At 47.2% G+C, this 25,968-nt stretch overlaps 5 protein-coding genes across 6 annotated transcripts; 2 read left to right on the forward strand and 3 right to left on the reverse strand.

The window, feature by feature from the left end:
* Positions 1-2,918: 2,918 nt before the first annotated feature.
* Positions 2,919-3,922, reverse strand: LOC129592749 (zinc metalloproteinase nas-6-like). Its single transcript, XM_055488863.1, has 5 exons — positions 3,842-3,922; positions 3,677-3,779; positions 3,452-3,575; positions 3,174-3,352; positions 2,919-3,049 (listed from the first exon to the last, which is right to left on the reverse strand). Exons 1-5 carry the CDS (start codon positions 3,920-3,922, stop codon positions 2,919-2,921), a joined length of 618 nt encoding a protein of 205 aa, XP_055344838.1.
* Positions 3,923-5,674: 1,752 nt separating this feature from the next.
* On the forward strand, positions 5,675-8,112 carry LOC129592750 (uncharacterized). The gene is made up of 3 exons (XM_055488864.1): positions 5,675-5,839; positions 6,782-7,667; positions 8,015-8,112. The coding sequence occupies exons 1-3, from the start codon at positions 5,675-5,677 to the stop codon at positions 8,110-8,112; spliced, it is 1,149 nt and encodes a 382-aa protein (XP_055344839.1).
* A 5,106-nt stretch (positions 8,113-13,218) lies between these two features.
* LOC129592760 (uncharacterized) lies at positions 13,219-14,813 on the reverse strand. Its single transcript, XM_055488873.1, has 2 exons — positions 14,676-14,813; positions 13,219-14,298 (listed from the first exon to the last, which is right to left on the reverse strand). The coding sequence occupies exons 1-2, from the start codon at positions 14,764-14,766 to the stop codon at positions 13,484-13,486; spliced, it is 906 nt and encodes a 301-aa protein (XP_055344848.1). The 5' UTR covers positions 14,767-14,813; the 3' UTR covers positions 13,219-13,483.
* Positions 14,814-15,295: 482 nt separating this feature from the next.
* Positions 15,296-25,840, reverse strand: LOC129592738 (zinc metalloproteinase nas-4-like). 2 transcript variants are annotated; one of them, XM_055488849.1, is made up of 13 exons: positions 25,760-25,840; positions 20,901-21,254; positions 20,642-20,745; positions 20,390-20,572; positions 17,398-17,483; positions 17,243-17,324; positions 17,062-17,182; positions 16,869-16,927; positions 16,764-16,811; positions 16,630-16,701; positions 16,126-16,365; positions 15,927-16,011; positions 15,296-15,858 (listed from the first exon to the last, which is right to left on the reverse strand). In XM_055488849.1, the coding sequence occupies exons 3-13, from the start codon at positions 20,715-20,717 to the stop codon at positions 15,615-15,617; spliced, it is 1,296 nt and encodes a 431-aa protein (XP_055344824.1). In that variant the 5' UTR covers positions 20,718-20,745; positions 20,901-21,254; positions 25,760-25,840; the 3' UTR covers positions 15,296-15,614. The 2 variants fall into 2 exon arrangements, with proteins under 2 accessions (XP_055344824.1, XP_055344823.1); XM_055488848.1 differs by lacking the exons at positions 20,901-21,254; positions 25,760-25,840 and having other exon boundaries at positions 20,642-20,833.
* LOC129592752 (uncharacterized protein K02A2.6-like) lies at positions 21,968-25,810 on the forward strand. Its single transcript, XM_055488865.1, has 2 exons — positions 21,968-25,117; positions 25,769-25,810. The coding sequence occupies exons 1-2, from the start codon at positions 21,968-21,970 to the stop codon at positions 25,808-25,810; spliced, it is 3,192 nt and encodes a 1,063-aa protein (XP_055344840.1).
* Positions 25,841-25,968: the final 128 nt, after the last annotated feature.

Genomic DNA, 25,968 nt, shown 5'->3' on the forward strand with positions numbered 1-25,968 from the left:
ATAACAGCATCTCAGTGCAATACATCTTAAAGCTTTTTCATCCGATATCGTTTTGCAAAGCAAGTGTAAATTGTGGTATTTCTGCGAGCGTCATATCTGTCGACACACCCAGCCCCGGTGTACCAAACGCAGCCATTCTGTGGGATACTAATACAGGACCATGACTTACATAAACCAATACTGCCGCATTCGTACATTGTTCATTCTGGAATGCGTGAAAACATATACGACGCGCTGTTCTTTGAAACTGTACTGAAACAAAGGTCAGGTATACCATCCGCAATAAAGGAAGCTGCCACCAACCCGCAGGTAACTTTCCTTCCGAATCGCTCCCCCTCATCCTTTCGGCAATCGCTTAAATTGTAAATTTTGCAGAATTGGTTACCGTGAAGAACAAGACATTCGGCGTGTCCATTTGGAAAGTTTTTCAACATGCTTCCTGAAAGGCATACAATAATATTATTTAAAATGCAATGTAACAGTACAAGCTTGTTCCGTAATTTTGTTCCCATTAACACAGCGACAAATATAAATTCACGGGTTGCGTCAAACTTCGCACGGCGGCGCGCTACGCCACATTATTTATGCTCTAAATGCCTTTGGCAGTTGGCATGGCTGATGCATGCCAAATATTGATCTGAATAGTAAACTGTATGTAGAACTTGTAAAGATTTATTTTCTCGTTTCTAATTATCTGAAATCTTTAGAAGAGTGAAGTTGTCATTATGGTAAAAGCAGTGTAACATAAATCGTTCATAGCAAAACTTTTCGCTAAATACGTGCTATCTGTACCTTCACGACAGAAATTACGGGCAGGCTTGTACATGTGGCGTATGTCCGACCTGCATATTTTGGTACTCGAAGCGACTAGTTCGCTCCTCGTACAAATTGTTAACAAAGGTCACCGCCCAATTTCTGACACTGCAATCACGATAAACCAGCGCTCTCTTTAGGTTGCGCAAACGGATATATCCATTGTACGGTACACGTTGCTCTCTTATTCTGTCACACGCTCAGCGTGTAACACGCCATATGATGGACCGGCCGCCAAATGTCTAACATTTGTAGTAGAAGTGCACTACCCGTTGTTGTAAATATCGAAGTATTTTTGATCTAATCCCTTTTGATATATGTACCTGCGGTAACGTTCAGTGAATTCACCAAATCATCTTTGGCACTCTTCGTGTTCGGAGCAGAATACTGGAAACAACTCTCAATATCTGTTTCTTCGAAATCCTTTCCAAAAAAATCCCTCCCCCAAAAAGCAGCTGTTGACTAGAAAAAATAATACACCATCAGGTAATTACTTGATATACTCTGCAGTAACCATTATCGATGCAAAAGTTCGACTGTCTTAAGTTTCGATAGGACGTGTTTGAAGGCATCTGTATTCGTGATTCTCGCCGGGACTGCAGACTGGCAGTGTGTCATTTTGACGTCACTAACTACAGGAATTTCGCAGTGCGCCAAAAGAGGAAATGCGCATGCGCCATATAACATACGAAAACGGTCGCACGTGAGGCGTTCTGTAATACCACGGCCATCGGCATTGCCGCACAATTTACGGGGCACATTACACTTTTTTATCAAACATGTGTCGCCCAATTGGTAGAGCTTAGTGTTCTATTAGTTTTCACGTGATTGCCGCATTAGTAAGCAGAATAATGTGCGAACTCGCGCTGTTTAAACAATGCCAGGAAAAGCACGTGTTGTTATGGGCCTACGATGACTTCTGGGCGTAGCGTGGGCGTACGGCTCCCAACCGCCACGGGGCGCCATCCTGGCGAGAATCGTCAATTAATTGTTTTCTACGTACAATATTGTTAGATTCTTATGCTTTGCACACATCCTTTCAATAATTTTAGACAACGCTTGTTTTACGAGAGGAGTAACGATACAATAAGAAACGATACAACTAAACTTAGTCGATAAAAAAATCGGATTCACCGCGCCACGGACAGGGTGAACGCGCAAAAGCATGGGTACCTCTCATTAAACACTGATTTTCCTCCTGATTGGCAGCATCTTGTCCCTTTTTCGCAGTTGTCATTGGAGTTTGACTGGGCACTCGTTTCTCGGAGGAAAATCTAACTGGCCATCAGAAATTTAGCCGAAGCCGTGGGTCCCCTGGAACCGTCAGGTTGTTCCGAGCCTGACGGGAGCGGACTATTTCCGTAGCTAATTTTGATCCCAGACGTCACAGAAGACGACCAATCTGTAACACTATTCGGACTCAGTTTCGCGAATTTGCTTACTACAAGCTGAGCGACAAGAGACATCAGTTTCATACAAAAAGACGGCCGTTGCAATTTTTAGCTAAGTGATGCCCTTTGCGACATTGAGCACCCGAGCAGTAACTTGGACATGGGCCGAAGCAGTTTAACATTTACGACCCCCATGCAACCGCCGTGTCTAACCACATCGGCAGCGGTACATTTCGACTACGTACATGTAATCGCTTGGGCCAGTGAGCAATTTGGCTGATGCCCACGTCAGTCGGCACTCGATTCGGCCGCCGCTCACTCTGGCTTAGATAACTGTGGCTTGTGGGACATGTTTCTTAGGTTTTTTTTGGTTCTGGCTATTTACGCGAACCTGGGTAACTGATACATTAGGATGACAGTACCCAAAAACGAATACGCGTAAGACTAAAGACGTGACACAACAGTGGCAATACTGAAGGTGACCGAACACACCAGGTTCGTAACTTCGTACCGTAACACTTGCAACTTTCAAATTCCTGCAAATTAAAAGTCACAACAAACCTAAAGTCGTAGCTGTGGTCGTATCGGAAACAGGACACTGCCCTTGGGTAGACAAGGACTGTCTGCCGGTGGGTACGTTGCATTTGAAGCGCTTGAAGATCCTGGCTAAATCCAGCGGACTCAGATTTTCATTTTGTCCCATCTTCGTCCCCTTTAGTTTGGTGCCACCGTAGGAAAGTTAGAATCTTTAGCAAAGGCGCGAAACTCGTAGTGCATAATCGACTGGTAGTCGTAGGGAAGACCATACGTTACACCCGTTCGCTTCTCGAACTGAACTTTATCCTCTGCGAAATACAACCGTGGAAAGAAGACGTAATTTGACATAAGTATGGCATACTATCTGCAATGGTAAGATTTGCGACCCTTAAATCGTGGGCACTGCATCGCTACTTTATACGCACTCCTCACCTGGCGCGATGTTGTCCCAGTTGATGATGACATAATCGTCCCGATCGAGCCGCGATTGTTCATGATAGAAACCCAGTGTGTGCATCAGCTCGTGCTGAATGCAGCCGTAGTGAAGTATGCAACCCGACGTCAGTTGTATTATCTGCTTTTGTCCAACGCGACCGACACTCGACAAGCACCTGCAGTGAAGGCATTAAATGTTGGGAAGCAGTTTGCACTTCTCTCATAGAATCGTGAATTAATCTGTATTCCGGTAAGTGGGCCTACAAATTACTCACCGAAAGCCTTTTTGGAATTTGACGTAGTCGCTTTCGTTAGTGCGGACCACAAATTTTACGCAGTTGCCCGTGTAATGCATAATGATATCCATGGCTTCCTCAATCATTTTCTTTTCAGACGCTCCTAAAATATTTAAAGACAATATTTTATTAACGATATGTGTTAAGAAAGACGAAAGATGGTATTAGTACAAGATGTTTGTACTCTCTCCGAGTCTCTCGTACCGAACGCAGCCGAGCATTGCGTGCTGAATTCATAAGGAACCGTATTGTTAGGCCATAGCAAATTGTCGTTGTCCGCCGCATTGGCAGCAGCGTTTCCTTTCACCTGTAGCATTAATTCAGGATCGCTGATTTCGACAAAACGAGATGGCCGTAAACCGTGATTACCTCTTCCAAGTCAATTCCCGCAATGTCACCCTCCCAGTAATCGCTGCTGTAGCGCGATTGGTCGTCGTCCGCTGCTAACATATCGGCATCGACATAGTCTCTCCAGTCTGCAAAAAATCACTGATAATAATTTGCAGCGAATACCACCTAAATAAATCAAATTTGATGGAGGCAGACAGTTTATTGCAGTCCCAAGATACAGTAATCATTGTTTTTTGATATACCATCCGGCAGCGTTTTGGCTGCAGAGGAACCATGGAGGAACAGGAGATAAGGGAATCCGCATCGTAATAAAATTTGTAAAGTTTTCGTTGCCATGTCTGTACAAACAGTTCTACCGCAGCTGGAACTACTGTACCTCCGCGTTATTATTAATATTAATTTTATGTTTAGACTAATACTAGCGCCAATACCGTCAAATCATTTTGTATTCGGACAGCTTTGAATTTATAATCGGTGCAGCATAAAACCGCTTCAAGCAAATGTAAGGGTAATAATAGCTAGACAATTAATTATATCTGTATGCAGTGCGACTGGCTATTATGTGCATAATTACATGTTTACCTTGTTAATATTCGTACATGTTTACCGCATTGTTAAGTTTACCTCTTGATAGTTCGCTTACAAACCTGCTATAAACCATTCTGATTGATGTGCTTTTTCTGCATTTGGCGTTAGGGCCTTAGAATTATGGGCCCCAGAAGTCCTCCGTGCTCGCAGCTGACGCTGTGCCCGAATACAATATTCAGTTTTTCCACATAAACCACAAACTGCTGCCGGCCAAAGATGCATTTGTTACTGACAGATCGCGTAAATGCAGCATCCGTGTAAGCCGCAAAGGTATCCCCTTTCCATAGATTTGCTCGTCAGCGAAACTGAGTTTGTTTAGCCGTTCGGCTCGTTTCATTTTGATGGGAAGCAGCAATTGTACTAAGTAAAGTTGTGGCTAGCCCAGCTGTGACTCAGGACGCCGGCCTTCCCAGCGTTCTCATCTGTCTGCTCCCTCGCTGTTTTTCCATTAAGCTATGCGCTCGATAGCACAGCTGTTGTGGTTGCCGATTCAGTTGGTCTCCTGGAATAGGCTGGTGAGCAGTGCATACAGTACTTCCATTGGTGTAAATGTCGGTATACACTTCCGGGTTGATCCACGGTAAACACAGGGCTCTTGTCACGTTATTGACGGTGATTATGTCACTGCACAGGTAACGCAGTGCCACTTCCCCAGTGCGCCATCCTTTAACGACTCGTGTTACTACGATCGGAAAGCGTTTGGCCCACTGCAATTAACTATGCTGCACGGAATCTTTCACGTTATAACTTTGCCAGATCTCAGCACAGGCACGGCTTGTGTACCCAACCATTTCCGTACATCGCTCTACGGCTAAGCGCATAGACAGTCTGCATATCTAACTAACTGCATATCTAACTGCATATCTAACATGAATATTCGAATGCAGGGAACGTCGCGTGAAAAAATTTTTTTTTCGGACTACAGGATGACATCATAGTGTGCATGTTGAATATTTTTTTGTTGACGATATTCAGCTCCGAGCAAAAGCCAAGCAGGTGCTAAATAAAATACCGGAAATGTGTGTTGCCTCAGTTATTTCCGGAACAACCAGAATCGCTTAAATTTTTTTTACATTGTGCTGCCTGTTCACCGTGCTGGCTGTGTAACACCGAATCGATTGCTTTCAGTAATTGTCAGTGGACAAAGGGCATGTGTTGCTTGCAATAAGACTCCAACGTATTTCCGCTGGTCATTTTTGGAATATCATCGTGCTCGACACTGTTGCGATTCCCACGCAACCCGCTCGAAACCACATTACTGACATGAATCCCGCGCAGCAGCCAACATTTCATTCAGGTGGGAACTTTGACTGGGAGGCATGTGTCAGAGCAGCCGCCAGAATACTTGATCCACCTTCAGACAACTCGGCTTCCAAAACCCAGAGAAAGAAGAAGAAAGCGATCAACCCGAAAACAGTCAGTTCACTGGTAAGTACGGAAAACAGAGCCCACGTACGTTATACTAGTTTATAATACTGCAAGCTCCATTCAAAAATAAAAGCTGAAGGCTCCGCAAACCATAGAGATACATAATTAAGCCGCACCAAACAAGCGAAGTAATACCGTATGTTTTTAGGGTTTGATTTTAGTAGTGCGATATGCACAATGAGTGCAGGCGCATTACAAGGTTGACTGACAGTCACATCATTCATTCCTCTGCGACTCAGTATTCTAACACAGTTGACCAACACAACCAGCCCTTGTGCTTCTATCGAATTTTTGTACAACTAAGCTGTACTCTTTACACGTGTCACCTTTACAAATCTTCTAATAAGGGACCGTTCGGCGATTTTTCATAACTCGAGCACCAGCTTTAGAAACTTTGTGTAGCCAAACCGGTAAACGGACACTACCCATATTTTAATGTTTTAAGAACATATAAAATGCTAAGTTAGGCAAGTCACTACGTACAATCCGTCAGCTTTCAGTAATACGAACACTACAGATGCGGCTATTACAGACATCATGCACAAGGCAACCAGCCACATTTTTATTATCGACTAATGGCTAGTAAAATAGTAATTAACGTTTGCACCACTTTACTGTGGACTAATAACTGTTATTTACATAGCCATAAAATTAATAATATTATTACACTTAGTATCTTCCATCACATTATCGATCCTGCAAAGGGAAACGTTGTAGACAGCCATAATGGCAAAGTTAAAAGATCATTTGCATTTTAATTGCATACGAATGGTTTTCACCACAACAATGCGTTTTTCACAACAAACTTACCGCGTCATATCCGCCAGTATTTTCGGTTATCAACTAGAATTTCTTCTTGTAAAGATGTTACAAAAAATGAAAATCGATCTAGCCAATACTGCCTTTTGAACAATAAACGTCACAAAGCGATCTGTGTTACAGCTGCGCACCCTCCAAGACGATCAAACGGTGGTATTCCAACACGACGCAAATGAACCATCTCTTCCGATGATAAGTGCATCGACGCCTAAAACACGGGCGAATGGTGCCGTGTACACACAGCCACATGCTCGTGACCATTATCCTTATCTGGCACCGTACCAAGTTCCTCAGCAGCCCGCGCAGCAAGAGGTATCTCAACGTCCTCCTTTGCAAATGCAGCACACCGGTGACCAGGTTTCGTGGACGATGAGCACGCACAATTCGGCGGCAGACACACCTGCTATCTATCAAAATGGACAAGCAATGCACCGACTAGGCTACACTAGTGATATCGTTGCGAATTACGGCGTTCCGGTTTCTACCTCCAGTGTTAGCAATTCTGCTGTGGATTCTCCTGCAAACTGGACACTTAACCATCGTTCAGCGTCGTACAACGGTGAGTGCATGGGCCTCGTGTTGGCGCAGAATCGCGCGTACCAGTCACAAGCCGCTGTTGTACGCCCGCCGCAGACCATCACACCGTCCATTCCGGCCCTAAGTCCTTTTGCCGGTTCAACTGAGAGCGGGTCCACTCGAACCGTGTCCATCACGCTCTCTGATTGGCCACGTTGTTTCAGCTTCGAATTTAACTGCGTTTTCTGCCTGGAAACTTTGCCCACACTGCAGCCGGCAAGGATTTCCGCAGGGGATTTCCGGCAGCATCTTAAAACGAGCCGGTATTGCTACGGCCGAAATCTGCAGTTTCTGCGTGCAATGTTCGACAAAGGAGCGGAAGAGACCGACGAGCCACTGGCCAATGGGCAAGTGAAGCGGCAGTTGGTGTGTCTGCTGTGTAAGGCGGCACGGCAGACCAGCCGGTACAGACTGCCTACATTGGACGTTGTAGGTTGGTTTTGTCAAGTCATGCCTCTTCTCATCATAATTGCTCGTAACTTTGTTGTTGGAACTTTTTGTAACGTTATTATAAGTCATATGCACAGAAACCGAAGGCATCACACACTCTGGTGGTCAGTTGTTCAAAGCTATCCAGACTTATATAGCACCAGATACTGCAATAATATTAGTAAACAACTGCACCTTTACATCCGACAAACACAGGACGGATGACGTATGTGCAGCGTAAATTCAGTAATGAGTGGACCATAATAAGGTCATCATTAGAGTGCAAATGATGAGTGTGCCATTTTATTTCTAACATCTACATCGTAATTAATTAGCATTTTTTATTTGCAGCCCATCATATGCAGCGATACCATGCTGTACCAACCGGTCAAAAATACTCAGTAGTTCGTACGACTGCAGGGCCTTTCAGGGAAGCAGATAGGTCTTAGACTCGGATGCTTTTAAAGCCAATACTCCAACAACCTCTCCAATAGAGCACTTGGGAAATCTCAACCTCAGACTAAAATTGGGTGCTCCGCTCGAGTTGACTTATTTTGTTGTTGCTGGTTCAATTTTCTCTCAAATTTTAATGCTTTTCACAATATGTTTGTTGACCTTTACGTGTTAATCCGTCAGTGCTGGGCAATGTGGCAAAGTGAATACTTTGATCCGGACACTGATTTTTTAAAACCGTGTTCCGTATGGCTTTCTTATTGTTGATGAACCTGCACTAATTTTCACGCTAGATCCGGATACTAAAATACCGGTGAGCCTTGTTTCGAGAAAAAGCATCGATGGTTGAATGGTTCATAAGGATAAAGCGCATTGCTCTTGATTGCTGTGTGTATGCTATTTGCCCAAATATCGGGGCTTCAAGAGGCTTGTGTGATTCGAGAGCAGGGACTACCGAAAAACAACAAAAAGTTGTCGGGAAAAAACTGAAGCTGTCAGACACCCTAAGTTTTATCAACTGAATGCAAAATGTTTATGGACGAAAACCCACTGTGAGCGCTAATTCACCAGACCCTCAAGTTTACCAAATTATATCCGGCAGGCAAAGATCCCCAAAGCTACTGTATTTCAGAATTACGCTTTATGAGATTCCCAAAGTGACTGAAGACACGATCTTCTAAATTTACATATGTCGTTTATCACGGAAAACTGGAAAAAAAAGTTCAGTCGGTTTGAAAAACAACGACTGAACAAAGACACACCTGTGAGAAAAGGAACGTTTAGCTGATTAGCTCATGCGATGCACGTAATGCCATAGACGCAAACGAAGTTCGCAAACGTCTTTCACCTCCAATAATTCCGAGACTAAAATCCGGATACACAGGATCTGTTACCGGGTTTGACCTAGGTTTCACAGGGTTTAACATTCACGAAACCGTGCCGTTTCTTGCTGATGTGTTGTAATCGGATCTCCGCAACCGGCACAAGCTAACCGAAAATTTTCGTTTCCCGATGGAGAAACCAACTATAAAAGGATGTCCTTCTCTTATTATTGCCAAAATAATGCTGAATAAAGGCTGACAGATACACTAGCACTTGCTAGCTTCTGGTCAGTAAAGGTCATAAAACGATTTCTATGCTTAAAACCGCTGCATCATGCAAGAGCATGTTGCCATGCCCCAACCCGACGCAGACGGCTGGAATAAAAGGAGGTGTGTCGAAACGGCTGGCTTGTGGTGGCCACCTACAGACGACCTAGTCCTGCAGTACCAGACGGAGTTACAGAGAGTGGACAAGCCGAAAGTAATGGTAAGTCCACGCGAAACGAAAAAGAGAGGTTAGGTCCAACTTAATTACAGTATGTGTAGTACTGAATTTGTATTTTACCGGTTTAACTAGTTACAGTTACAACGCGGTGGTGAGGTGACGCCTAAAGATCATTTTATCCCTTTGCAGCGGAGTACTGGGCGAAGGAATCCGACCTTGCCGTGCGGCCAGAACCTGTCGTGGGAACCTTACCGCGTCCCGAAGCAGTCCGTGAAGCAACAGGCGCTCCCACATTATCCCTTGGAACATTATCCTTTGGGTTGGGCCATCCGGTGGGCGGGCAGGAAAATCTCGTGGGCAGCAGACAGGGTAAATTCGGCTACGGATGCAGCGACAGTATACCGCAGAAATAGACAGGGAACACGCAGATCAGGCAATAATAGTCACGCCAGAGGAGGTAATTGTAATTGCCGCGTTCTGGCTAACACTTCCTGTGCTGGCCACAACAACGGTTCTTCCATAAACGCTGCTAGCTCGACATCCAACCTTTCTTTAGCGCCATACACCCGTTTACCGCTTCAGCGCTGCATAAACCTTAAAAGGCTGCTGGAGCGGAACTCTGAGCAGCCCACACAGGCCTCTGTTATCCATTCGCCGCCGACCGTGACAGCGCCCATTCCGATCGCATGTCCTGCTGCCGATTCCATTGCCACCTCTTCGACCCAACCTGTGCCTGGCGCGCTCTACGATTGCGCGCAGTTCTGTGGTTTTGATTTCCACTGTGCCTTCTGCATGGAAACTCTGACGCAGGACGCTGCAGCAGTTTCCGAAGGAAATTTTCGACGTCATCTCAAGCAAAGCCGGTATTGCTACGGCAAGAACCTGCAGTTTCTGAGTGAAATGTTTGACAAGGGAGCGGAGGATGCCGGCAATCCGCTAGTTAATGGGCAAGTGAAGCACCAGTTGGTGTGTCTGCTGTGTAAAGCGGCAGGACAGACCAGCCGGTACAGACTGGCCGGACCGGACTTTGTAGGTTAGTTTTCCAAATTTGCAGTCTCAAATACTGGCTGTTAACTTTAGCGTTAAGTTACATTTGTTTTATTTTGTAAAAACAGGATTTACTTGCGTTAGTTTTGTTGTGTTGATTTTGCAGCGCAACACATGCAACGATACCATGCTGCAACCGCATCAGCTGGAGAGAAAACCGGTTTTTCGTAGGACTTTGATCGTGCAAGATGGTGATTGATGATTAATGATTCGGTATTTCCCAGCATCGGCTGGGAAGTTAAGTCTGCCACTTGCGGTGACTTGCCAGTCCGCGGACGAGCTACTGTAAACCCTTTTGATTAAACTTTTGATTGTGGTTTTTCTGCGCTCGATGCTAGTAAGTAGCGAGAATAAAAATTCAGCAAATTTCACATCGTAGAAGTTGCATTTTATGCATGTATAAGAGTACAGATCTCAAACGGTAACCACCTAAAAAGACGTTAGTACTTTTTATTACGGCATTTTTTTAAAAACTTTTCTTTTTGGAAAGTACAGAATTAACTATCTGGTATTATGCCGAATGTGACTGCCTTAATACTTTGTAACTCCAAAGCTTGAGCATAACATTTACCACTCCTCCAAATTTGTTCGCCCACTGCACCAAACCCGCCCAGGCCCCCACCGTCATGTCACCGTTAGAAACGCCCTTTGCACCAGCTACTCATTAAAGACATCGTCGGCATTAAACCAGCACTGATACCATCCAGCATCATCCCGCCGAACGGCCGGAATCGTCAGCGCCACGTAGCACGTGCACTGAGCATCAGAGAGGTAGTCCACCGTGATGCCGTCCCTCCGCCGCACGATGTGCAAGCGGTCGAAGCCGCCCGCGGACAACACATCCTGCTCGTTAACCCAAAGGAATCGTTCCATCAGCCCGCCAATCACTGCGTCAAATTTCACCCAGCAGCGTAATTCCACGCTTTCGCCCACTTTGGCGGAGACATTGCGCAAGGGCGGAGCGAAGACTTCTTGAGCGGTCAACAGGGAACTGACCAGGTAGCGCTGACTGACGTAACCGTCGTCGTCACCGTTGTACCACACACACTCGTACTGGCCGCCGTTGGCGTTGCTGAAATTCAGTAGGTGCACATCGGCCGATGTTAAATTGTAGATCGTAGCACGGAATTCTCCCGCCACCGCACCGGATGGTAAGCATCCACACGTGGTGAGACGTCCTGGAACGACGGGATGACTCCGACCCAGTTTGCTGTGTTCTACTCCGTTAAAGCGTATAGCAAACCGGTTGGTTTCTTTCGTTCTCGGTACAATACGATGGTCATGACACTTAAGCGTCATCGGCGATCTCTCGGGAGCTCTTATAACTATATTATTGTCCAACGAAAAAACCGGCGCTGTGGACGTTAGGGTTAGGTTGCCTAGATCCGCCGTTCCGTTCTGGTGTCTGGAGAACGCTTCATGCAGCTGTTGCAATACTACAAGTACAAACAAATAGATTCAATTTATTATCCAGATTTTTTTATTTACTACCAATCAGAAATGATTAACCAAAACGTTTGTACTAAAAGTAGTTATCTTTCCTCTAAAATAGAGAAATTTGAAAACACATAAATTCAAGGAAACGGCGACTCGGTGCCTAAACATCTTAACAATAAAAAAAGTGCTTTTCAACTACGAAGATCGTTTTTACACCGGACATTTGCTTTTCTATGTCGATGCGTCGTCAGTGGTACAGGTCAGTGGCATTTGGGTAACCAATGCGCGTCGGGTAACGAAGAAAAGCATAAAAACTATCCAAGACTCAGCGAAAAAATTATCGTCCAATCGTAAGGCGAGTATGCTTCCGTGTCAAGAAAGAAACTGAACCACGAAGTGGAATTGCAAAATTCATTATGATATTATTGTAATGTTGTAAATCTGGTATTATGTCGAAAAAGTAATTTGAGTTCGGGGTGTAAATCTGGGTCGGTGGATGTACTTTTGGTACAAAACTCAGGATTTTCGTTGATCTGTGCACGAGACAACAACAAGTTTGGGTAATGGTTGCGCTTCGACGACGAAGCGCAACGGTGGCACGGACGGGTAAACTGGAAACCCATTCCAGAATTCTGGTTTATCTATCAAATCGTTTGCAGATTTTCGCGCCGTGACGACCTTGTTTTTTTACCCGACTGCCCTGCTGTTGTACTACACCAACACAAGGTCAAACTGACGGCCAGGCAGCAGCCCCACCCCATGCTCCGACTTTGCTGTCACTGTAAAGTGTAGATATCTACCGAAATGCGTTGGGAAAGTAGCTGAAGTGGACCAATTAAGGCGTTTATTATGCGGATAAGACATTGTCATGGCAACTGGCTCATAAAAACGGCAGTGTCGTCTCACAATGGTGGTTTTTCGCGTTGTGCACAATACTGCTGTACTCACATCCTTCCTAATCCCCGCAACGCAGAACAACAGATTTCCAGGAGGTTATACACAGCTTACATAAAAAACTACTTTATGTGGACGTCCCGCCGAGTCCCTGGATATTGCTAGTATTTCCATGATGACACCAAATACCTGTGCCAGCAATCGCTCATTGCGAATGCTACGGACTACGGTCATCAACAGTCTAATACAGTCTGCAGCTGCCCTTGTAAGGCGTAAAATTTTCGTATGCAGTTACGTTTTTTTTTTGAGTGGTGGTTCTCCTTATGTGTCACAGCATGGACCACCCGACCATCGCTGTCTATACCCTCTTAATTGTTATTCACAACTCGGGGCAAGTAACATGCTGTTTTCTGTAGCAAACCAAACCACCTTGAACGTTTTTCGTTATCTGCAGCACAAGAAAAAACAATTAAAGCATACCCAATTTAATGTCACCAAGTCACCATGTCACCAGCAGCTAAGTCAGTTAAACAGTTAAAACCAGCACTAACAACGGGATGCCTCCACAAGAACAAATCAGTGCAAGCGGCACCCCAGAAACACGTTAATACTAAATACAACGGCATATCTTTGGCGAATAAATCATCTTTTCCAAAACTGCTTGATCATGCGGTTTGCCACTCCTTCAAATTTGTTGGCCAACAGTAGCAGACCAACCCACTGTCACGTCACCGTAAGAAACGCGCTTTGCACCAGCCACTCATCAAAGATATCATCTGCTTTAAACCAACATTGATACGATCCGGCATCATCCCGCCGAACGGCCGGAATCTTCAGTGCTACGTAGCAGGTGCAATTAGCGTCAGATTTGTAATGCACGGAGATGCCGTCCCGTCGGCGCACGATGTGTTGCAGCTGCTCGAAGCCGCTCGCGGACAACACGTCCTTCTCACTGATCCACAGGAATCGTCCCATCATCCCACCCATCATGGCGTCGAATTTTACCCAGCAGCGTAACTCCACGCTTTCGCCTACCTTGGCCGAGATGTTACGCAGCGGCGGAGTGAAGACCTCTTGAGCAGTCAACAGGGAACTGACCAGGTAGCGCTGACTAACGTAACCAGCGTCGCCCCCGTTGTACCACACACACTCGTACTGGCCGCCGTTGGCGTTGCTGAAATTCAGTAGGTGCACATCGGCCGACGTTAAATTGTAAATGGTGGCATGGTAAGCTCCAACAGCCGCATCGGGTGGCAAGCACCCACATGTGGTCATGGGTAGTGGAACCATGGGCTGACTGGGGCCGAACTCACCGTGTTCTACTCCGTTGAATCGTACAGCAAACCGGTTGGTTCCCTCCGTTTTCGGTACAATACGATGGTCACGACACTTTAGCGTTATCGCCGTTCTTTCGGCAGCTCTTATTACTACGTTATTGTCCAGCGAATACACCGGAGCTGGGGTCGTTATGGTTAGGTTGCCCAGATGCACCGTGCCGTTTTGGTGTTTGGCGAATGCTTGATGCAGCTGCTGCATTACTACAAACACAAGTTTCAGGTTATTGTCCAGATTTCTGATTATATACTATTATACTTATGACACTCACCAAAACAGAAAATGTTTTTAACTATGAAGAGCGTTATTTAATCTCGAACATTCGCTTTACTGTGTTCAAGCGCCGTCAGAGTAAATTTCGAATAAAACGGAACGAGTTAGAAAAACATAGAAGTCGATGGAAATGTTCCCAAAGAGGTGTTAATGTAATTGTTATGTGGGCACAATTTTTGACAGGGACTCTAGTGGTGAATCTTACAAAAATCGCAACCCCTACAAGCTAAAGGTCACAGGCTAGTCGAGATGTAATAGTTACGGACAGCTTTGCAGTCTGCTCTAGTGTAGCGAAAGATTTGCTTACTTTCTCTTCGATGGAGACCTTTTGTTACCGAGCAGCCTGTTGTATACCAGCACAAGGCCAAACTGACGGTCAGGTAGCAGCCGCACCCCATTTTCCGATTTTGCTACCACTGTACACAGCTACGGAAATCCGTTGCTTTGGGATGGTGTCAGAAGCGGGCCGATTAAGACATTTTCCCTTCGGATAGAATATTGTCATGACAACCATTGAATTTATGTATGCGGTGCATTGCTACACGGGCTCATAGAAACGGCAGGGTCGTCTCCACAGTGGTGGTTTTTCGCGGTGTGCACAATACTAGGTACTCAAATATACTTCCTAGTTCATATAACGCAAAACAACCGATACCATCTGCAAGATTGCAATAGTTATATGAAGATATTGAAGTTTCATTCCGTCTCAGAAACGGCAACGCTATTGGCTGATTCGCTTGCAGCGAGCGTGTGAAATGTGTTCGGGCTGTGTACCCACTTATGCAGACGATTACAGTACAAATATAGTAAGTTATCTAAATATCATACCTGTAAAGCACCACATGCGTTCGCTAATCGCGACTCTAGATCTAATGTTTATGAAAATTTACTAAGTAATTGCGGTGATCGGTGATTGAGCAAGCGGAGTTACTGGATACCAAATTTTTAAATTCTGCTTTTGGTCGGCGAAGTCAGTACGTATACCCGATGCTACGCCGGACAATAGAAAAATTCGAAAAGCAGTCAGATCGAGCTCAGCTAACAAGCTAGCAGTCGCCAACAAGGGCGGTTGTTCATACGGCATTTTTAACCAGCCGGGAGTCGGAATATACATGTAGTGACTTCAACTTCAAGGGTGACCTTTGGATATATACAGATACCAAGCAGTGAATCAGTGACACACCCCGTTTGTGTACAGTAGTATATCATCCATTATTTCACAATTTGCGCAGACACACGCTGTCGCTTAGACAGCAACACGCTTTACACAGATAAAGTCCAGCTTATCCAAGCAATCAGACTCCTGAGATTCCTCGATGTTCTCAGGTGTAATCGTATTGCAGCTGGCTACGTAGACCCTGGTGCTGCTCGGCAGGGCGTTGGCTAAGGCGAACTGCGCTTGAAAAAACACAGTAACGCCTTCCTCGGGATCGGGCGCTAACCTGGCGCCATTTTGCCGACAAAACAGATTGGCATTGGCGAACGGTTTCCTGCAAAATATACCCTGATGAGCGTACCGCATTTTTGTACCGCAAGCAAAATCATACTTCAACAGTACCTCGTTGTGCCGTTGGACAGAAAGGAGAAAAAGTAGCAGAATTTCTTGTAGGCCGCCCAGCCCTCGGTCGAAGGACAAGATTTACCTGGAAAGATACTTCACTTTTGAACACATCTTCGACTGTCGCCAGTGACCTTTACGAGTTTATCGTGTATTCGCAAAAAACGCTAGGATTTGCGTCGATGCGAGCGATCTGCACCTTTGTTTTCCGGGTAGGCCAGCTTGATCTTCTCCACATCGGTCTCGCTGAGCGCTTCGCGTTGTCCCATGACATCGGCGCCGGGCAGACGCGAGGCATTTTGTCGCGGTCGGATGGTCCACTCCTCCGGGTCGATGGCGAAATCGTACATCCCATAATGCAGTACAGAAGCAAAATCGTACGGTCGACCAAATGCCGTGATATCCTTGTCTGCGTAGCTGCGAAACTGGCTCCGATCGACTGCAACAGAAAGTATTGGTTGCTTCCTATCGTAACGAAAAACATACTATAATATGAAGGTACTCGTAGCTTGTATGAAGCAAGAAACCTTCAAAAAGCTGTTCAATTTAATTCCGTAAATTCAAATACGTGTTCGAACGATATATTTTTACAGGAAGCCCAGGTTCCCGCTCAAATCCGACTAGCTATACGTTTGCAGCTGATGATGTGGTCTGGTATTGGAGACACATCTCACTGTATCCCTCCCGACCTGCTTTTTCTTACTTTGGCGGATATTGCTCCAGTTTATTTCCACGTAATTGTCTCTGTCTGTACGAGCTTGTTCATGGTAAAATCCTGAGAGGTGAAAACAGTCGGGTCACCCATCTAGAGAGGTGCTTCAACAAATATAATTTTACCGGTGGTATGCATTAGCTCGTGCTGTACAACGCCCTTTTTCATGCAACCTGCAAATAAAACCGTCTCGGTAATGTGTAACCGAATCGTATGGCAAAGTACTGTACCTGGTACGTGAAGAGACATGACTTGTTTTTCTCCCAAGTGGCCGATATATGAGGAGCATCTGTAAAGACATTTATTTATTTCAGAATTAAAAGCACGGCTGCCCCTACACACCACTGATTACTTAGAGTCTACAGTTACAGAGGTATATTTTGCTACAGCATTTTTGATCTGGCAAACTTTATTGGTGCTTACCCAAAGCCGGGTCCGATGTACACATAATCCTTGTCCTCATCCTTTCGTGGACGAAATTTGATGGGCGTCTTCGACATAAAATCCTCCATGGCGTCGCGAATGAGCGCTTTGTCGCGTGGACCTAAAATGTACATTATGTTGTACAATCTTGTATAAAGGTTCCGATGCTATCGAGCATTACGAAATGTGTTCGACATAACGTATGGGATGGTTGCATCCCGCCATTTCAGCTCCTCGCTCGTGACGAAGTTTTTTCCCATATCCTGCAACAAAACACGACAAATATATAAATAACTGCAAAAATTATTTTAGAAATATCAGCGTAATAATGTTTACATTAACGTTTACGGGCGCATCAACAGGGACGCCCAGCACATCGCCCTCAAATAACTGGGACGACGACAACATTTGTCCAGCCGATCCTGCACAAAATTAAGTCTTATTATTGTCAATTAAAATACGTGCATTTTACATAATCATCTGCAATGCTGCTAAGCTATAACAAAGATTCATGAAAATTAAAAAATAAAGCAAACAGAACCATTAAGTAAATACCGGTAATACTATACTAATGTACAGTGTTATCTACGGCGCAGCACTAATGTACAGTGCTGCGCCGTATCCCACACGGTGCGCGACCTGCCGCGAGAGATTCCCTTCAAAAAGTGCTGCAGCAAGTAGCGATCAAGAACGATAGCCCGTCCTGGCTGAAGCTGTTTGCCTTCGCATCAACAGCGCTTCGACTCCCAGCCAAGACGAAATCAGAGCGCTCCTGCACGTTGGCCACTGCAGTGAAGAAGAACCTGGACTTGTTCGACCGCGATATCGAGATTCCTGCAACACAGCCCACTAAAGCCAGGAGGAAACGAACCACTGATGAAGATATTGTTCGTCGTGTAGGCGAAAAGATTGACGACGGTTCCGTTTCCGGGGCGATGCGCATTGTTTTGTCCACAGACTCTGTTGCAGACACCACTTGCGATACTCTAAAGGAACTTAGAACGAAGCATCCCGTGTGTGCGCCTCCACCCGTGACGCTTACCAATGCTGATACACCCGCAGCGCCCCCAGTAACTGCCGCAGATGTATTTGCAGCTATTCGCAGCTTTCCACGAGGATCTGCTGCTGGGCCAGATGGGTTGCGTCCCCAACACCTAATCGACATTTTAGGAGGAAAAATGGACGATCACAGTGGACCGTTTTGCGAATCCCTGGCAGCCGTCCTCAATCTTGCCTTGAACGATAAAGTGCCAGCTGACATCCGTCCTGCTTTTTTCGGTGGAAAGCTGCTAGCCTTGCGGAAAAAAGACGGCGGCCTACGCCCCATCGCGGTCGGAATGACATTGCGCCGTGTCATTGCCAAGATCATTTGCAGCAAAGTCGCGGAACGGGCAGTCACTGTCCTATCCCCAACACAACTCGGCTTTAATGTGCGTGGCGGAGCTGAAGCCATTGTTCACGGTTCCAGACACTTCCTTAGCGGTAATCCTGATATCACGAAAGCCATCGTAAAAGTGGATTTTCGAAATGCGTTCAATTTGGTCTCGCGTGAAGTAGTGCTCAGTGCAGTGCGGTCATACTTCCCGGAATACCTTGTCTTTTTTCAGTCAGCTTATGGACACCATTCATCACTGTTCATCGACGACCACGTTCTATCATCCGAATCCGGTGTACAGCAGGGGGATCCATTGGGCCCGCTACTATTTTGCCTCGCACTGCAATCAGTTATTGCCTCCCTGGATACCGATCTAAACGCTTGGTACCTGGACGATGGGACGTTGGGCGGGCTTCCAAGTAGTGTACTGGAAAATTTCGATCGGGTCATCGAAAGAGCACGGGCGATTGGGCTGGAAATTAACGTCGGAAAGTGCGAACTATACGTTGCAGGCGGTTCTGAGAGTACACAACAAGAGGCAATTACCAGTTTTCTTTCAAGGCATCCCGGAATTCGCGTCATGTGCAGCACTAATCTAACACTCCTGGGAGCCCCTGTGCTGGACGACGCGATTGCCCCTGTATTTGCCGAGAAAGCGAAGTCACTGACCGCGGTATGCGAAAGAATGAAACTGCTTCCCCGTCACCACGCCTTATTCCTTTTAAGGCACTGTCTCGGAGCACCGAAAATCATTTACATGTTGCGGTGTTGCAACGCCTGGAAATATCCTGAGCAATTATACCGAATCGATGAAGTACTGCGATCTTGTTCCAGCTTCTGTGTAATGTCCGGGTAAATCACGACGATTATCCCAGTTGGCGACAAGCAAGTCTCCCGGTTAGCAGAGGAGGCATCGGTCTACGTCGATCGGAGGAATTAGCACTCCCAGCCTTCCTGGCTTCGATTCACTCCGTCGGCGACCTGGTGTCTTTGTTGCTTCCCAGTCAAGAGACTTTGGACGTCACCGTTGCGCTAGAAATGTGGAAGGCAAAAGCCCATTTAACAGAACTGCCCGCTCCAGAATTCTGGAATTCTCAGAAGGCATGGGATTTGCCATTGTGCAATGTATCTCTGGCTGCCCTGCTAGAAGTATACCGGGATGATGAAGTCAATAAAGCGCGTCTGCTCGTCCAGTCAAAACCAGAAGCCGGCATTTGGCTCAACGCGTTGCCTTCCGCCCACATTGGTAATCTGCTCGACGACGACACTCTGAAAATCTCAGTAGGCCTTAGACTCGGCGCCAGGATTTGTGAACCTCACAACTGCACGAAATGTTCAAAGCCGGTCGATGGATACGCTCATCACGGTCTTTCCTGCACTTTCTCCGCCGGCAGACACCCAAGACATGGTGGCCTTGACAGCATCGTATGTCGGGCTTTTGTATCAGCCGGAATCCCAGCTAAACTCGAACCCCGAGGCACTTCCCACACCAGTGAACGACGCCCCGATGGCTGCACAACGTTTGCTTGGCAGCGAGGAATGTGCTTGGCATGGGATGTCACCTGCGTGGATACCGTTGCCGCTTCCCACATCAAATCTACTTCGGCAATTGCGGGATCGGCCGCTTTGCAGGCTGAAGAGAAGAAGTCTAGGTTTTATTCGTATTTAAACGGCCGGTATATTTTCACACCTATCGCTTTTGAAACAATGGGACCGTGGGGACCAGCGGCCATTGCCATTATAAAAGAACTGGGGAAGAGATTACGTTCTCATTCAGGAGAAGCCCGCTCGCACGAATTTCTTCGACAACGTCTGTCTATAGAGATACAGCGTGGTAACGCGGTTTCTGTTTTGGGCACGGTGGAGAAAGCGGAAATGTTTAACGAGTTGTTGTTTCTGTAACTGCTTCTTTAACACGTGTTTAAGTGACAGTGTTATTGCAATACTACTAACGCGTGTCGTTCCCGGCCAATTCCACAACTTGTGGATCCAGGACGAGAGGCATCGGTACAGATGGCGTGGTTGTCGTTGTTGTCGTGGCACGCTTGGTTGTTTCCTCTGGCTCGTCGTTACACACGATATTCGCGCATTTGGGATACGTTTTTGCGTCATCTTCGTTCAGCGCACAGCAGAATTCTATCAACCAAGAAAACGAAAACTAGAATGACGCAACAACGGTAAGTATTGAATAAGGGTTCAGCCTGCCTTCCGGAGCCATTAACCCAGGACTAGAAAAGGAAACGCAGCAGCATAATATCAGGAATGATAGTTGAGGCCACATAGCACGTTGCGTATGTCAGCTGTTATTACTATAAAAATTCAGATTTTGCAAAATGGAAAAAAAACATATTAGCTTAAACACCCGTTTGCCAGTTAGACGATAAAAAATGCATTCATTTGATCACGCACGGTTCATTTGCCCTCGAGGCGAAAGACGATACACAGCTATGAATCAGAAAAATACCTGCGGGCTGCGGCTGTAGTCGTCCGACCGCGTGGACTTCCCGGCAGCGCGATCATGGCCCACTTTAAGGTCTAGTATCACGTGTCCGTTGTCGCAGCCATCGAATTGCTTTGCTTTCGGCTGAATGGTTTTTTGCGTAGGGAGATTGTATCGTTATTTCAGAAACAAAGTTTTTAAGTAATAACTGTTACTCGTATGATCGTATCATCTCCAGCATGTTCCGGTAAGTAATCCCATCACCCATGCAAAAGATCGAACTCAACGAACCTATTGTCCGACTGACATTGTTGATTAAGTGATTCGGCATACACCAGTAATATCGATCGGCAGTCAGATTTAGGAACGCCTGCAAATCTTTGGAAACGAAACGGTTATTGTAGTGTATGATGTTGCTAAGTGCAAAAGGTCATGAGTTGTGGTGTGCGTTAATACTGATGATTTAGTACGATTACCAGCTGGGTACGAGAATCTGAGACTTTGTGCTATTACTCTATTATTCATATTAAAGCGTATTACATATACGACATTGGCGTGAAGGCGGTATTACTCAAGCGAGTGTATGCCCGGATCGGTCGATACATCCACGTCGACTTCTGATACTTCCCCAGCGTCTTCTCCAATGACTGCCGCGGAAGAAAAAGACCAGAACTTGATTCGTTTTCACCCGGATCAGGTTGAATGGACATCATGGAAGTCCCTCCATAAAACCTACCTGTCCCTCACAGAGACTACAACTGCGAAGCAAAAGAAGTTGATGATTAAAATCCTGGAATTGCGCGCCTTCGAGGATGTTGTCAGTGCTCGCCGACCGAAAGATCCGACCAAATTTTCGTAGAATGAGCTGCTGAAGAAATTCGACGACATATTATTAAGGTGACCTATCGGACAACAGAATGGGCATCATTTTTCAGAACACGTCAGCAGTCTAGCCAGTCATGGTGGCACAGTTCTCTAATCAGCTGCGAAACAGAACCTATACCTGTAAATTCCCGGGGGCCATACTGGAAGATCTGCTGAGCGCTGTATTTGTTGCGGGAGTTCACAGCGATACAACGAGAAGACACCTTATGTCACAAGAGCTGAAGTCGTTTGATGAAACACTCCAGCTTGCCAGAAGGTTTGAGACGGGACAGGAGCAAGCAAAGATGAACAATAACCTGGAGGAGGATATACCCACCTCGGTAAAGGTCATCCGGAAAGCTGGAAGAGGCAACGCAGCGAGACAGCAGAGTCCGCGGAAGACGAAGCCCTGCTACCGATGCGGTGGGACGAACCACGATCAGGCAGACTGCAGATTTCGCAATCAGCCATGCCGAAAATGCGGTAAGAACGGCCACATTGCGAAAGTTTGCAGATCTGGTGCGGCAACGGGAAAGGGAACCCAGCGACGCAGTGGTAGAGTGGAAGCCGTATACGACGTGCTGAACACCACCACTGGAGAAGGGGATCCCATCATGGTGCATCTAACGGTTTGCCGTCGGTCAGTTGCGTTTGAACTGGACACAGGATCGGCGAAGACCATTGCCACCAGGAAGATGTGGAACGAATTGAAACGACCGGACCTGTTCCCGTGCGACTCGAAGCTCCGTAGCTTCTCGGGACACGAAATTCCAGTCCTTGGAGCTTGCTACGTGGGAGTTAAACGCGACGGCGGCAGTGAAGAACGGTTGATGGAACTCATTGTGGTCGAGGAAGGCACGAACGTCTTGGGAAGGGACTGGATCACCGCGTTCAACCTCCAACACCACAAGATGTCTGAACTGGCGATTGGTCAGGTGCACGAGGAAAGGTCACTAGAATCCATACTGAAAGCGAACAAGAATCTCTTTCGGGAAGAACTCGGATGCTGCCGGACGTTCCAGGCGCATCTCCACCTGAAGCCGGATGCAGTGCCAAAGTACTGCAAGCCACGCCCCGTGCCCTTTGCGCTACGAGAGCCTGTGGAGAAGGACATTGAGCGCCTCGAGAGACTGGGCGTCCTAGAACGGATCGAGCGATCGGCATGGGCGGCGCCGATAGTAGTGGTGCGGAAGCAAGGCGGAGCAGTGCGGATATGCGCGGACCTGAGCACCGGGCTCAACGATGCCCTGGATGTGCAGCGGTACCCACTGCCCTTGCCGGACGAGTTATTTGCCATTCTCAATGGCGGTGAGGAATTTACCACGATTGATATGTCCGATGCATATCATCAAGTGCCACTGGATGAAGCGAGCCGTGAGTTGGTTGCGATAAACACGCATCGCGGATTGTATCGCTACACTCGACTGCCGTTCGGAGTGGCTGCAGCGCCCAGCATCTTCCAACAGATGATGGAAGAACTGCTGAATGGCATCCCGTACGTAGCTGTGTACATGGACGACATTATAATCACAGGCAGAACACGACGGGAGCACCTTGCAAATCTGGCCGAAGTAGCCGAACGAATGAACCGACAAGGATTCACCCTGAAACAGCAGAAGTGCAACTTCCTTCAGCTGTCGGTAGAATACTTGGGATTCGTGGTTGACAGAAACGGCCGACATGTGTCCGAAACAAAGATTCGCGCGATAATGGAGATGCCAGCACCGGTGGACGTTGCCCAGGTGCGATCCTTCCTGGGAATGATCAACCATTACGGCAAGTTCATTCACCAGCTGGCGACCAAGACGTACTGCCTCAACGCCCTGCTGAAAGTGGACGTCAAGTGGGAATGGTCAGGAGAATGTGATGGTGCCTTCCGCAGCCTGAAGGCGGAGCTGGCACAAGCTACAATGCTGGTGCATTACGATCCTGCGAAGCCGCTAATCCTCGCAGCGGATGCGTCGCAGTACGGGATCGGAGCGGTTATCAGCCACCGCGGACCGAGCGGAGAAGACCAGCCCATTGCCCATGCATCAAAGACGTTGACGCAAACTGAACAGCGGTACGCGCAGATAGAGAAAGAGGCGTTGGCTTTAGTCTTCGGTGTGAAGAAGTTCGACCAGTACCTGGCTGGTCGGGAGTTCACACTCCTTACAGACCACAAGCCGTTGGTCACGGTGTTCGGCCGGAAGACTGGAATTCCTGCGGTATCTGCCAACCGCCTCCAGCGATGGGCCATTGCACTCATGGCATATACCTTCACCATCGAGTACCGGTCCACCGATGACTTCGGGCAGGCTGACGGATTGAGCCGGCTCCCCCTGCACTCGAAGGATATCTTCGATGCCAATGATTGGGGAATGCACGAAGCCATACATGCCGTCCAGATGGAAGTGTTGCGTGAGACACCGGTGGACGCGATGCAGATCGCCAGTGAAACTGGTAAGGACCGTGTGTTAGCGCGGTGCCGTCACCTGGTGCTAACTGGATGGCCAGACAAAGCGGCGCCGGACCTCCAACCGTACCACCAACGGCGGCTTCAGCTGTCCGTGGTTGCTGGGTGCATCCTGTGGGGAGCGAGGACGGTCATTCCGACGTCCCTCCAGCCAGCGCTGCTGAAACACTTGCACGCGACACATGCCGGCATGGTGCGTATGAAGGCGGAGGCCAGAAGTCATTTCTGGTGGCCTGGGTTGGACGCAGACATCGAGCGACTGGCGAAGAATTGCCCTGCCTGCAGTATGGTGGCAAAAGAAACGCCGAAAGTGCCGTTGCAGCAGTGGCCAGTTGCCGAGAATCCGTGGCAGCGCGTGCATGTGGACTTCGCGGGCCCGTTCCACAACGAAATGTTTCTCGTGATTGTGGACAGCTTCTCGAAGTGGCCGGAAGTCATCAAGATGCGGCGGACGCAGTCCGGCGACGTGATCGCCGTGCTGGAGCACTTGTGCGGCCGTTATGGATACCCGAAACAGCTGGTAACCGATAACGGGCCACAGTTCACCAGTGCCGAGTTTGCAGACTACTGCAAAGAAAACGGGATTGCACACCTGCGCACGGCGCCTGGACACCCGCAATCCAACGGGCAGGCGGAACGTTATGTCGGCGCATTCAAGGACGCCATGACCAAGATGTTGGCCGACAACCGTGCCAACATCGACGATGCACTGCGGAAATACCTATTCAGGTATCGTACGACACCGCAAGCCACCACTGGAAGTTCGCCCGATGAGCTATTCCTCAAGCGCCGAATGCGCACAGCGCTGGATTTGGTACATCCAGACGCGAACGAGACACGGCAAGCCAACATGGACCGTCATAAACGTAACTTCGATCAGCATGCCAAAGCGAAAAACTTCCATGGCGGACAGCTGGTGTTAGTACGTGATTTCCGCCACGGTCCTAAAACCCATTGGACACCCGGCCAGCTGCGGTCTAAGAAAGGAAACCGTCAATGGACAGTTACGGTCGACGGCCAAGAGTGGTTCCGCCACGAAGACCAGATCAGGCCGCGTGAATGGCGTACTGCAGCTGAGCCCAACGACGTTACATCGCCAACAGTGCCAAAGGCGATGATATCGGAAATCCCACAGCGTGACCAGCAACCTGCAATAGCGGAGCCTGTCATCCAGCCACAGCCGGAACCAGCTCCGAGGACAGAATTTTCCTCCGGTAGCAGTGCCTGCTACAACGAATCCTGCCTCCATTGCGTGTGTCAGCGAGAGCGAATAAGGAGTCGAGCCAATACGATACGGATATACAAAATAAAATTTTTTTTTATCGGGGGAAGGAGATGTAGTGTATGATGTTGCTAAGTGCAAAAGGTCATGAGTTGTGGTGTGCGTTAATACTGATGATTTAGTACGATTACCAGCTGGGTACGAGAATCTGAGACTTTGTGCTATTACTCTATTATTCATATTAAAGCGTATTACATATACGACAGTTATGTTACATTCTCAGTGCTTCTGGGCAAACAACATAAAAGAAGGTGTTAACCGCCGTTGGGTGTTTTATGTTACCTTGTATAGATCCCCTTGATCCTGGAGATTTGCAGGGCGTATCAAGAATAATTAATACTGGTGACAGTGTATCAATGCTTTAGTATTACTGACGCAGAAACAAGCGTGAAAGCGAACTCGAACGGTTTTCCAATGCTTACTGGCGTTACCGGAAGTAACGCATCAGATAAGTCGTACAATCGAGGCTCGAAAATTAAACAACTTCACAA

Source organism: Paramacrobiotus metropolitanus, unplaced genomic scaffold, assembly GCF_019649055.1.
Source record: "Paramacrobiotus metropolitanus isolate TYO unplaced genomic scaffold, Prichtersi_v1.0 Parri_scaffold0000055, whole genome shotgun sequence".
NCBI lineage: Eukaryota > Metazoa > Tardigrada > Eutardigrada > Parachela > Macrobiotidae > Paramacrobiotus > Paramacrobiotus metropolitanus.